Source organism: Chelmon rostratus, chromosome 13 (assembly GCF_017976325.1).
Source record: "Chelmon rostratus isolate fCheRos1 chromosome 13, fCheRos1.pri, whole genome shotgun sequence".
Lineage (NCBI taxonomy): Eukaryota > Metazoa > Chordata > Actinopteri > Chaetodontiformes > Chaetodontidae > Chelmon > Chelmon rostratus.
Genome location: NC_055670.1, coordinates 17,596,241 through 17,610,357, shown reverse-complemented (window position 1 = coordinate 17,610,357; position 14,117 = coordinate 17,596,241). Strand labels below are relative to the sequence as shown.

General features: G+C 41.8%; 1 protein-coding gene across 1 annotated transcript in view; it reads right to left on the bottom strand.

Moving 5' to 3' along the window:
- Positions 1 to 14,117, bottom strand: part of LOC121616411 (ephrin type-A receptor 6-like) — a 164,419-nt gene that overhangs the window by 23,674 nt on the left and 126,628 nt on the right. Inside the window, exons 6-8 of the mRNA XM_041951165.1 lie at positions 11,158 to 11,282; positions 10,618 to 10,780; positions 7,090 to 7,198 (exon numbers count right to left, since the gene is read on the bottom strand). Coding sequence (XP_041807099.1) covers positions 7,090 to 7,198; positions 10,618 to 10,780; positions 11,158 to 11,282 — 397 coding nt within the window. The remainder of the gene's footprint in view (positions 1 to 7,089; positions 7,199 to 10,617; positions 10,781 to 11,157; positions 11,283 to 14,117) is intronic.

Genomic DNA, 14,117 nt, shown 5'->3' with positions numbered 1-14,117 from the left:
CGCAGACACACACAAAGACCTTGACTTCCTCCGCCGCTCTCTGGGCTGTTGAGCATTGTTACAGTACATATTCACAAGCACTTTACACACCCACACGTACAAAACGCAACCTTGCCCAGAGCCCTAATCAAAGCATCAGCGTAATTCAAACCACTCCTCTCTTGCCCTAACACCCCTGGCAGTCACCTCACCGTGGCACATGTGCAGAGGCGACACAGGGCACAGAAGAAAGAACAGAAAATGGTAAAAGAGTTGCACAGACTGACAATTCAGCAATAAAGAGTACACATACGGTAAAGCTCTTCTTCAGCAAGGCTACATCTGTGCAGACCTGACAGCTTTGCCCTGCTAGAATTTCTCACTCTTCAGATTTAGCACGTGCAGATGAAAACATGTAAATTTAGGAAGCTTTCAGGGAAGTCAGGTGTTAAAACTCCTCGTACGGCAGGTCCTCTTATATCCTCACTTGAGTTGCACAGCCTTACATCTCTGAGAGGTGGGTGACTGAAAGCTCTCATGTTTCTCGGGCAGCTCAAGTACATTTGGAGCTTTTTTGAAACTGAAAGGGAGTGAGAATCCCTCCTACGCAGGGCAAAAGGATCGCAGATATGACAGATCGTGATGAAGTCAAAAAACACTCCAACTGCTGCTGCAACTACTTTTAGCTGGATGCAGGTAAAAAAAAAAAAAAACTGGGTCGTTCTTTTGCAAGAATTGTAAAAAAAAAGTGTAAAAGGGCTCTTACCTTAGCACTTACACCTCGTGAGTGTGTGTGAGTTTGTAATAAATAAACAAGGAACACAATCTTCCCACACACTGCGATCACACCATAAAAATAAGAAAAATACTGTTCCCACAATGAATCAGTTTATCTTTTTTTTTTTTTAAAGGTGATGGACTTAAAATTTCTTTGACATTTGACTCATACCAACAATAAAGGACTTCACTGGGAGGTAGTGCACCTCGCCTGATAATAAAACTGATCTCATATCTCATATCGAGTGCTTCACTGCTCACTCGAGGAAATTCCCTGGCAGCCGGCGCAGTTCAGAGCTGGAACAAATAGGCAAACGTTGTAAACTGCAGCTCACGACCGAAATATGCATTCAGCACCTTGGATTGTATCGTTCTCATTCTGCAATGACAGCTGGTGCATTTCAATAACATATATGTCTGAGATTACTAAATCCATAAAAACGAATGTACAGATACTGAAGGCTTCAGTTCAAATCTACTTGAACTTAAAAAATTGCCTATTGTGACATTTTTGTGAAGTCCTCCTAGTACATAAAAGAGATAAGGCAAGCTTTTTTAAAATGTAAAGTGAGGCCTTGTGACGTATGGTCGGCTAACACGCTAGCCAGCTGGGAACAAGCAACTTGTCAGTCAAAATCTTGATTGCAATAGGTCCTGAGCTGACAAGCTTTCTAACTGTTGGTTGGCAAGCTTATGGGCTCAGCTGCAAACAGTTTTTTTTAAAATAAATTCTTTATCGACTCCTGTCTCATAACTGTCTACACACACGTGGAGCAGTTCAGACTACACGGTTTATAAAAGTGTGTGGTGCAACACAGCCTATAAGTTAGGATAGTTTGCTCCATTCTGAACTCTTTCTCAAAGGTCGCCACTGTCAGCAGTTTGCTATAGTTAGACTTTACCTGTAACATTTCGCCCACACAAGCAGATCCACTTATTGACGTGACTCCAATAGAATGAATTGATCTGTGAGTGTGACCGGGCCCTTTCTAAACAACACCTCATGAATAACAGGTGTGTGCATCAAATACTGTCGGCTGGTGAAGTCATAGTCCAAAAATGTTTGCAAGATAAAGCATCACCGTCGTGTGTCGTGCTTTGCAAGTAACGCAGAAGACACTTTCAAATCTGGTTCGAGCGACCAGAGCATCCGCACTGAGATGCATCTGTGGAAAAAAATGACTGCAGCTCAAATTGCCAAAATCCCATGTTCAATTTTCCTAGCACTGTTAGGTCCACCTGAGTCTTCATGTAATTTGAAAATTAAAGGCCCTGCATAGACCCACACAGGTGTTTTCATCTATTTTGCTTGATTAGATCTCTTCAGAGGACTGTGAAGGTATGTAGAGGCCAGGCTTGACTGACATGTCTCAGATTTGTTGAACCTGTTAGGGTGGGAGAACCTCCACCTTTATCATTCTCATTGGTTAATGAAGTTGGAGACCTTGCATAATTTCCAGCATACAGGTGGGTGAAAAATGAAAGGGAAAACCTGAATAAATGCATGGAGAAATATAATGAATGCAGATGCTTCCACACAGGTGCGCTGCATGGTATAGTTAAGCAATTAACATCCGGTGATGCTCTGCGGCATATACAACTAGAATTACCATCTTATGGTTATATGCCTCCGGCAAACAATCAGGTTACAGTTTAAATCCATGTCCGTCCAGCCTCACAAAGGTAGTAAAGACTTTAAAGAAATTGAAAAAGTGTCCTTTTTGGTGAAATGGAAGTTATCACTGTATTGACATGTATGATTCCAGTGAATAATTTCCAGTGAGAAACCTGCTGTCTTCACAAGTTTACAGAGGAGCACAGAGGACAGATAGAGAGCTTCATCACATGGTGCAACAACAATCACCTGAAGCTTAATATCAGCAGAACCAATGAGCTCATGGTGAATTTCAATGCTTCAAATACGGATGCTACAAAGAAGCTGCAAATTGTAAAACATGGATGCTTCTCACACACCTTCAACCTGGCAGCACAGAAGATCTACAATCACCACAGTTTGAAGGTGGATGCCCAAGATCAGTGTCACCAATTCAGTATCCGACCAAACATGAAATATCACAATCTCCCCTTCTGGTGTTGAATAATGACCTGAAGTGTTTTGCAGGACATTATGATGTCACAGTGAAGTTGACCTTTGGGATATAAAATGTCATCACTTCATCATTGTATCTCATGAGACATTTGTGCGATAATATGTCTTGGTCAAGGGTCACCTGACCACCAAAATCTAGTCAGTTCATCCTTCAGTCCAAGTGAACGTTCTTGGTAAGCTTGAATAAATTCCCTCAGGCGTTCCTGAGATATTGAGTTCACAAGAATGGAACGGACGAACATAATAAAAATGATAATGGTAAAAATAAAACACAATTTATGATAAAAATGCTGAGCAGGCCCAGTTGATTCTGACTTTGTATGAAGATGACAAGAGGATCAGATCTAAGGGACTTTGAAAGGGTTCATTGCTGGAACGCAGATGGCAGGAGCTTCAGTCACAAAGACTGCATCTGCATGCAGATCTATGGGAAAGACATCGTTAAACAGGGTCGGAAATCGTGTTCAGCGGCGCACATTTGATGACTGTGAGGCTCGTGCATTAGGCCGGTACGTAAGGGAAAAAGCAGAAGATCGACTCTTCCTAAAGCGACTGAGAATGTCAGTGCAGGACGTGATCAGACTGTGTCAACAACAACATCGACAGTTACACGGAGAGGGATTTCATAGAAGGGTTGCATTGCACAAACATCTCATTGCAAAGATGACTGCACACGTGGTGGTGCAAAAACCACATTCACTGGTCTGCAGAGATGTGGAAAAAAAGTGACATTGTCAGATGAGTCATCCTTCTCCATCCATTCTCAACAAGTGGGAGAGTGCAGGACTGAATGCCCGTTCTTCTTTTTTGACTCGGTCATGATTCTCCCTCGAGGAAACGTCAAATAGGTAGATAGGCAAAGTCACTTGATGTTGGTTCTACCACTGAAAACACATGTGGCGCAACATGTGATGCAAGATACAAAAGAATGCTTACCTAATGAATGTTGAACTTTGTGTATGTATGTCTAGTCAGGAGGTGATCTGATCGGGGATGAGGGGGGACGCCATCCACCTTGTTAGTAAAATGCATCCCCCTTATTAACCTGCCATCCCCCCTCTCCATTCCCGGGAAGCAGAGAGAGTTATGGGGCAGAGGGGCTGTTTAGTTAAACTATTCTGCCTGAGTCATTGATCCTATACCTGACTGAGGTTTATGCCAGTTAGAATCTATGACCCCGACCACGGCTCTGAGTGTCAGTGGTCTAACTGTGCTGCGTATTGATAAATCCATGGTGCTGTCTGTGGTGCTGAAACAGCAGATAGCTTTGTAATTGCGTCTTTTTCTCTCAGTCCCGCTCAGCGTCCAGGCTACTGAAAACACACCCAAACCAAGCGAGTTGGTTGGTGCTGTGAGGGCAGGTGGCTGAAAGAGACTCACATTATTTGTGAGTGTATGTCACTCCCTCAGACATTTTATACATAGAACCTTAATTACACTGATTTTACTCTGTCTAGACAACAATATGATTGACACATGCGGCCTGCTGCAGGGTCTCTGATTTGGATAAGAAAAGAAAGAAATAAAAGGCAGAACCAATCAAAAAAATATCTGAAAGACAAAGAATCAAGCTTGAGGATGGAGACAGAATATGCTGAGATAGAGATACCTATAGGAGTATGCTCATACCAAAATACCTTTTGGAAAGAAAACTGCGGTTGCAATGATGACTCCAGTGGTTCGGAAGGCCTCAGAGGCTGAGATCTTTTATGCAAATCTGACCTGTACAAACCATGTGAATTTCAGCAGAAAGTGCAATCAACCATACTCATCATAACGGCTCGTGTTTTGTGCAGTCCTCCTTCAACTGCGTAAAGCTCTGGGTTCACTGCTGATGCATGTCACAGCGCATGTCTGATAAATAACAAGGCTTCCTCAGTGATGTGAACACACATGATCATTTTTTCCCCGCGAACATGATGCTCGGTGTACAGTAATGTCAATAACGTGTGTCTTATTGAAATGGTTCCTGCAAAAATATTTTACAACTGAGAGATGATTGCTGGCTGGATTTGACAAGACTTTCAGACGATCACACTCTTGTTTGCAACTTGCTCATCCCGCCTCGTCTCTGTCAGGGCTACACTTCAGAATTATGCAGTCTTGGTTTTTTCTGCCTTTGTTGCCCAAACGACAGTCCTCAGTACAGCAAAATCCAATCTTCAACATGTCCCCTCAGACACACAGGGATGATGTAAAACACACTCTGAGCATGCTTTTCAAACTCTGTGTTCGACCAACGAGAAAGAGAGCAAACATTGGACTTAACATCCTCCACAAACAAGTTTGCCCATATCAGCTTAAAAGGTGACGATACGTCATGTTGTGTTCACAGTATTTGAACACTGAATATTTGAATAAACTAATAGGAGTGTCTTTTGTTGTTATTATATGCACTTGAATACAATCAGTACATTTGTTTTATTGTCTTCATAGGAGTGCCATAAATAGTTCCATTATTCTCTGCATTTAAACACGACCCCTGTGAATTGCTATGATTAAAAACATTATAGATGTTTGTGCACTTGTGTCTTGATCAGCCAAAGGTGGTAAATTTAATGTAATTGAATATAATAACCACAATCATGATTAGATTATATAATAATCTAGGCTGCTCAAAAAGTGATTCTGGTTTGGCTACAGGGTTGAGAATGAGAATTACACACAGACAGTAACGCACGGACATTTATGCACTCAACATGTGTGTCAACTGAGAGACCTGTGCAGACATCACACCTGCCTACACTTCCTCAAGATGCCTATGCTACCACTGCAGCTCAGTGGTATGCAAAGTCCAAAGGCAACTGATGATCAGCCAGGTCCTGCTGAGCAGTGGTGTGATGATGATGTAGAAAGGACTCAGCTGATACAAGCTTGAGTTGAAGAGAACTTTAATAACAAGCAGTATCAGATCAGATGCCGGCCATCTGAGAGAGTTTCAGGGTCAGATCAGAAAAACTCTGCCATTATCCTAAAGGCAATACAATACATAGCATAATGGTCTGTCCTACTCCACCCATATCTTACCTAACTCCCAAATAAGGCCATGTTCTGTACATTGTCTTACTGAGGAGTGCATTCCTCCGCTCTCACCCATATATGTCCTCCTCTGTTGGGGATTCACCTCTAAACAGTCCCCTTTGTATACATTTCCACATCAGGACTCCCTCTTGCTGGCCTGTCCTGTGTAGTCTCACATATCACCACTGAGAGTGTCTTACAGTTTAACATCAGTTTACCTCTTATCATGCTTAATCTAACAAATGTGTGATATTTGACTCATCTGATCATATTAAACCTCAAAGAAAAAAGAAGTACAGTCTTTTGTTGTATTGGTTTTTGTAGGTTTGCCAGTTCCCTGGAGGAAATATTGAACACCTACAGTTAGACAGTCAAGGAACATGACGCTTACTTACTTACTACTATAGGTACAGGAAGGAATGTCTGTACAAAACCTATTCTCATTGATAAGGAGGCTTAATACACTTAAATGGATCAGGGCCATCATTAATGGTATTAACTACACCTGTGCTTTTCCTGCCATGACAAGTCAACATGTCTGCTGTGAAAAAAAGGTCCACTGATAAACATAATACATCAACATACAACCTGCAAATAAAATAGAGAACAAGCCATCTGCCTCTAAAAAAAGCTTGATTTTAACAACAAAGCGAAAAACCTGCCTGCCCTCCAGGTGCAACAAAACTGACAGGAAGGAAAGGAAATGCCAGTCAACAAACAACATAGTTCAGTGGCTGTCTTCAGAAAAAAAACCTGTGCTTTTTGCACCAATATATGAGAAACAGGTAACACTGAATGATAGCAGTCAGGTGTCAACGTAATATACGGGCAACACAGACAGTACATCAGTTCAAACTTGACCAAACTGCACAGTAGGGTTGCTGCGGTATTGAATTCTTCCATATTGGTGTTCTTAGAAAATATAGGACATAATATGTTGTGAAATTATTAAGTGTTTGTTCAACAGCAAAAAAAAAAAAAAAAAAAAAAATCAGTTTTAATTCCTTAAGGGGTCATTGTAACTGACTACTACTCTAAATAATAATAATAATAGTGTAATACTGTGAAACTGTGATGTTTTCATTATTTGTGAAAATCTCATACTGTTGCAGCACTACCACACAGTAAACTAAAGTAGCTCACTGACATTGAGGACACCCTCTTTGCATAAATTTAAATCAAGAGTAGTGAAGTGCTCTTACCTGCCAGTGATCAGGAGGAAGAGGGTGAGGATGACGAGGAGGGTAAAGCCACCGACCGCCGCCGTGACGATGACCAACACCTGGCCTTGGTCTGACGCAATGTCTGATGCTGAGGGTGGTGGAGAGAGGAGGATGGTTAGGAAGAAGGGAAGTGCATTAGAAGAAAAAGAAGAAGGAGGAGGACCAGAGGATTGTGGGAAAAGGGAGAACAGAAAAAGGAAAAGGAAATAGAAAGAGTAGAAGAAGTTGAAGGTAAAGAGCAGGAATGTAAGGGTGATAAAAGCAGCGAGGGGAGAAACGAGGGAAATGGGATAGATGGGAGGTGGGATAACGTAAGAAGAAAATTTCATTCAACATCATCTTAAATATCCTCTCCATCAACGCACCATACATACATACAGCGCGCACACTCTCTTGATAGGCAGATATTTCAGAGAGATGTTTGATCAGCTCTTTGTAATGCAAAAAACCCTCCGTCAGCCTCCATACTGGAATGATTCATACGCCTGCTGCTGTTTAATTAATATTATTCATTCATGAAATTGTGATTTAGTCTATGATCATTTGGTTAAATTGGTCCCATTTGATATTCATGATTTTCCCTTTTCTGTGTCTTGTCACAAGGCTAACGAATCCAAGATAATTGAAAGATGATTGCTATTACCAAACTTATTTCTATAATATTTCACGCTTAATGAATATGAATTGGAGATCAGGGTGCGTAGTCACCAGCCCAAAGAGTGAGGCTCGTGTGGGTTTGTACAGTATTTGGGTGTGTGGCTGTTAAGTCAAGAGCGTTTATGTGTGGGCAGGGTGTCAAGAAAGCGTGTGTGTGTGTGTGTGTGTGTGTGTCTTTGGCTGGATAAAAGTAATTACATACCACTCGGAGGGAGGGAGAGTGAAAGTGGCGGTGGCCAGATCACACAAGACAATTCTCCCGGCCGTCAGCTTCACACACTCTTCACATCACTAACTAAGCAGATGTGCTGGACTGATGCTGCTGTAATGAGGTGTGTGTGTGTGTGTGTGTGTTTGTGTGTGCGTGGAGAGAGAGAAGGGTGGCTGAGGACAGGACGAAAGATGCAAGGTGAGGGATGAGGAGAGCGGACGGCAGGAGAGAGATAAAGACAAACAAGAGAGAAAGAGCCAGGCGGAAGTGACAGACAAATACACAGACGGATGGGAAAGACAGTGACTGACAGGCGGAAAGACAGACTGACAGGGAGGGAGAGAGCGACAGGGTCCAAATCTGCTTTCTCTTTCAGATAAAAGGCCAGCCAGTACAAAGGCTTGGCCAAGCACCGTCTGATCCGCAGATAAAGCAAAGCTCTGCAGCTTTGGAAGGGAGAGGGCCACTGTGAAGCCAAATCACCCCTCAACAATACCTGACCCAACATAAAAGGACAGCTGGACCTTTGTATTTTATGAGTAGACTTGCAATAAAGCTACTACTCAGACACACACACACAAAAACACTGGAAATATGGAACATCAAGGCTGCATTGTCAGACTCCCTTGTTGAGTGAAATGCATTTTTTCCATTGCTGCTGTGACTGATATCCCGACCTTTAAGGGTTTTAGCATTTGTGAAACGCAACTGTTCTGAAATTCATACTGTCGGGAGGCCAAATGATCTGGCTGCCATGTAACCACAACAATGAAATCACTCGTAATCAAATAAGGGCTTCTAATTTTTTATTTACTAAATAATGTAAAGGTTAAATAACTGACCTAAAATTTGGCATTTAATTCACACCTGAAATGATAACAACTCAAAAATGTGACGTAAAATTGTCACAATTTCTGCTAAAAAAGGGCAAAAACTGCAACAAGCACAACTTTTGTTTCAAGCTAAATCTACAAATAGCTAATAACGATTCAAGACTAAAGTACGAAGTGCAATGATACGAAGGGACAACGCTGATGTTTGTTTTAACCCCTAGCAGGCACATATTTCACATTATTTTCCAATAATAGTGTCTTTTTACTTTTTTTTTCATGAACAACATTCATTTTCCAAAATTCGTAGAAAATCCGATCTTTAAATCCAATCACCCATCCAGCGAGTTTTGAGCAAAATTTTGAAATGCTGCAGTTATTATTATCAACTTATTCGGCAAAGGAGTTCCACCTCAAGCAAGTGTAGAAAACATTTTTGCATAATTGAGGAATGTGATATTTCAACATGCGCATAAAAACACCCTGATGGAAACATGGCTAATATGAGCAATAGTGAATAGGGGGAATAGTGAAAAGGATGATGTGAATTTGGTAGCTTCTTGCAAAACGTAGCTGTTCAGCAGTCAAATATCAAGTCCAGCATGTTCTCACTCCTTTAGCACCGTATTATGCTTATCTGTCCGTACTTAATCAATCTAAACTTGAACTAGGTTAGCTATATAACTACTCTATGTTCCAAACGAACTCTGACATAATACGCACTAAGTGCAGTTGATTTCATACTGTGGTAAAGTTAGACCTGTCTGGAGGGTAATAACAACACATTCAGAAATCAAAGAGGACTATTGTGTGAGCTGGGAAATGATCAGCAGTAACATACATGATGTTGTGTGTCGTGTATGTGCAACTGCACTTATTGGGGAATTAAGTTAGTTCTGCTCACTTTAAACAAAGTTAATCTGCTGCTGTGGGAGGCTATAGTGTTATACACCGTATATATAAGTGTATTTACTTTCTGAGTGCCTATTCCAGGATCTTATCAAAAAGTTCTGAGTTGGAATCCGGCTTTGCATGCTCATGTTGGTGGGCTCATATTCGGGCTTATTATCTGCCGCTGTGCCCTTGGTGCAGGCTGCCCTGAGCGCTGCTCCGGGCTACGTGAACTTCACCTGACCCTGAACTGCTGCTTGCAGCAGGCATCTTCTATCTGTAGCTGTGCTGTCTTGAAGATGATAAAACACAGACTTAGAAAACAAACAAAACATGCATTTTAATTATGTTTGGGACTTTTAATTGACTGCATTAGTTCTCTCGAAGGTTAACTCTATGATTAAAGCTCAATTATTGTGCACTTTCTCAGCAATATATGGCAAAAAACTAAGAAAAAAAATCATGCAAAGGAGGGAAAGATCTTAACTGGCCTTGATACAGCCCATATGTTTATTGATGGATTTGTCTGCTAGAGCTCTTTTTATGGTTGACCCTTTTCACCAGCCTAATCCCAAACTGACACTAAAATTGAGATGTTTTGCTATCACATAAATGACACATGCATACTTCACCTTAAAAATTCACAGAAAAACAGTACTTTTTCCCTTTAGTCTCGCCTTAACATAATGCTGACTATGATCTTAACCCCAGAACAAAATCTTAACTTTATTCTAGTGGTTTGCAGGAGTGAGATGCTGCAACGTGCTTAGGAGGATTTTCTTTATCTTGTCATTTGCTGTGAAAAGACAGCTGTGACTATGACTTCTGCTGATAATACAGCCAAATAGACACATGTACACAAGAGTCAGATGTATCCCTCCTCAAAAGGAAGCGGTGTAGATGGTCTCAGGTACTTACAGTCTCCTGTAGTTTCGTATTCGTATTTAGGGGAGTAGGAGCTGTATCCTGCAGCTGAGCGGGTGCGTACACTGAAGATGTACCAGGTCGCTGGTTTTAAACCTGAGATGATCACACTGGGAGCCTTGGTGCGCGTGGACGAGTAGCTCAGCTGTTCATGTTCCTGCGGGACGGAGTGGAAGAAGTGGTGACAGACTTATATGCAGCATATGCACCTAACGTTCACAACAATCTCTACTGATGCTGCGTTTAAGAGCACAAGCTTCGTGTTTCACGCACCATTTTATTTTGACAACATCATGGACATCTGAGCAGGATTCAATCCCAGGTCAGCAGATCTGATTGATCTGTTTATCTATATATCTGTTGATTTTCTTAGAAATAATGAAACAAGGAATGCAGGGCCTTTATCGAGTTTTACACATCTGCACAATCCTTATTTTTGTCTTGAAATCTCAAAATTCTCGCTAAATTCATGGCTAGAAATAAATCCCTGACCTGAACAAGGATTACATTTAGGTCAGCAGGAACTTCCTGTACCTTCTCATAATATTTGATCTCGTAGTCGAGGATGGGCAGCGTTGTTTGTTCAGGTTGCTGCCAGGAGAGAGCAATGCTGTTTGGAGAGGCCCAGTCCTTCTTCAGAGCTCCAACCAGAGACGGACCTGGTTTAAACACACAATACACAGGCATCAGATTCAGTGTCTTTACTCGAGTCACGAGAGTCCAGCCATCTTTGCTGAGTGTCTTGATGAATGAGGGGAGAACATTTAATACAACTAACGCAATACAGATATAAACCGAGCTGAGCTGAAACAGATCTTAATTCAAAAGCTAACTGATTGTACATGAATGCAACATTCCCCTCCAATCATTCTGCCCTTCTAACTGCTTTACGGCGGAGACTTGAAGGAAGAAGTAATAACCACATGTTCTATATGGGAAAGACTGAGCAGCTCCCTGCAGCTTGATAAAATGTGATTGTTGATGCGTGTGCTTGTTGTAGCTCTGCAGCTTCAAGATGACTTACAAAGCTTTAGATAAATAGCTTATCTAATTCTAAAGATGCGTATGGAGAAATATAGCACAATACAGAACATTGAAGGTTAAGAGGTCACTAAGATGATGAGGTCTAGAAACCATTTGTGTTCTGGTCCTCAGCTGTGTTTTTTATGATGATGGTTGCTGGCATGTTTCATGAATAATAGATTACACTGAAATTAAATTACAATTCATTGAGTTGATGTGCAATAATGAAGCGTGTTGTGCCTTTTTATCCAATATTCTGTTTTACAAATTCTCACTCACAACTCTTCATGTATGGCCCCTTGCTTGGGACCCCTCGCCATCACTTTTTAAGGCACTAGGTACCCCTTTAGTGTCATTTTAGAGGTGCAGGAAGGTCCATTCTATAGACAGCCCATTATCACTCCCAATGCATCAAATGATGTAGTAAAAAGAGAGCTAAAAGTCCACATATAGAGGAAGGTGGGATGGCTGGATGGGCAAAGCACAGGACTTTCACCTTTCACCCTGGAAACCAGTGTTTGTGTCCTGTGTAAAACCAAAAGTGAACATTTTTTTACTTATTTTTAATGGGCAGTAACATATTTTAACCCAAACTATGAACTTTACCGTGGAGCCCTTCATGTGCAAAACTCCATCTGCTAGAGGGGCACTCCGAGCGTCACAGTTTGAAGTGTGGGGCCACTGACTAAGCGTCAGTATGTGACGAGCTGGGCGTGAAAATGTGTTGTTTCGAGTCAAACACCCAAAACCAATGATATTCCCTTGAACCTTAGGTGTAGTTTGTGCCAATTAACAAGCGCTAGCGTGCCAACATGCAAAGCTACAGTGAGACGATGACAATGTTCAACGAACACCAGCATGCTAACGTCGTTTCTGTTACAGTTTAGCTTCCATTTAGCGTTTAATTAGACTCTAAGTCTCTTGATCTAAGAAGAACCTGTTTGACCCCAGCAAACAGTCAGTTTGATAAGAATTTGCACTTGATACAGTTCTTCTGTGGTGCAGCCAGTATAATGTAAATATACAGCACAACAAGAAATCCAGTGGTTGACAACGTGTTCAAACCGATGTGCATGTGCACGCATGATACACACACAGTAGATTAACACCAGCCCACTTTATCGGCAATAATTTTCCCACATCCATGCTCACACTCCAATTATTCTATTTCAAAATAGGCTTTATTTCATTGAAGTCTCTGGCTGAAAGAAACATCCCCACAGCTATTCCCTGCGCCCAGAAGATCACCCTGTTTTAATTGAAAATAGGTTGAGGAAGCTCCATCTTCTTTTTCTTGGACAGACCTGCATTAGCTTTGCTCTGTGAGTTTCTGCTGGGTAAATAATTGCTCTGAGCTCCCATGAGAGGTCAGCAGATGTAACTGCCCTGAGAGTCGTTATTATATATTATATCATCTAATGTTACAGAGCTGACTCATTATGTGGATACAAAATGTAGGCCTGCTTTTCTCATGTGTATTTAAAGTGAAATGATGACCCTGACACTATTTTTTTTCCCCTCAGTTATTGTACAGGAGCGTGCCTGGGGAAGCTGTTTGCGGTCGTCATTTTGGATGAGGCTGAGTATTAGGGGGAAGCTTTGGGTTCAGGGGAAGCACAAGGGACCAGAGATGGGGGTTTAGGGTTTGTGGAGGAGAGTCCTGGGGTTAGGGTTTGGAGGCTAGATGAGATGAGGTCTGTTGGGGTTTGAGCTTGTTAGCCAGAGACCAACTGCTACTAATCTGACAGGAGCTAAAAGTGAACACCCCTGTTCCCTTTATCCCCCTCCAACTCGCTTCCCTCTTTTCTTCACCACCTGCCTCTTTTTGTCCATTCGCTTTCCATCTGTTGTTGGCTTTATCTCTTCATATCCTCAAACATGGTTTTAACTCTCTGTCCTTCCAGCACATCTCATAATCTCCCTCCTTGCTCAGAGTTGGAGGAAATTAATTATAGTAGAGTGTAGTATATTAGGAAACAGAGCTCAAAAAGGAGAAGAGCTCGAACTCGGCTGGAAGGCAATGAGAGATATGGGGATTTAAGTAGGACTTTATAACAGTGTTTAGCAGAAGTGGAGCAGAGAGGCTCAAATTCTGTGGATGAAAGTTCAGCCACAGGAGGGCACAGAGGTGAGTAGTCAGAGGTGACACATTACAGTTGCTTCCCGCGGTGCTGCGGTTCTGATAGGATAAGAAGAAAAATCACATAATCTCAAGTGGCATCGTGATTGTACTGTAAAATGTGGACAACTTGTGTGTTTTTGTTCAGTAAATCTGTGTGTGTTTGCTCAAGAAGGACCCTACGAGGACAAATAGTTTGTCGGCCATTTTTCACGTGCCTGACTCCTGATCGCAAATGACTAACACGTGCAGTTAATCAAGCGGCCCCCAACTCAGGTCAATAAACTTAACTGGATCAAATCTTGGCGACCGATGGAAGAGGACTGGAGGGGTTGGGTGCACGGTGCAGCAT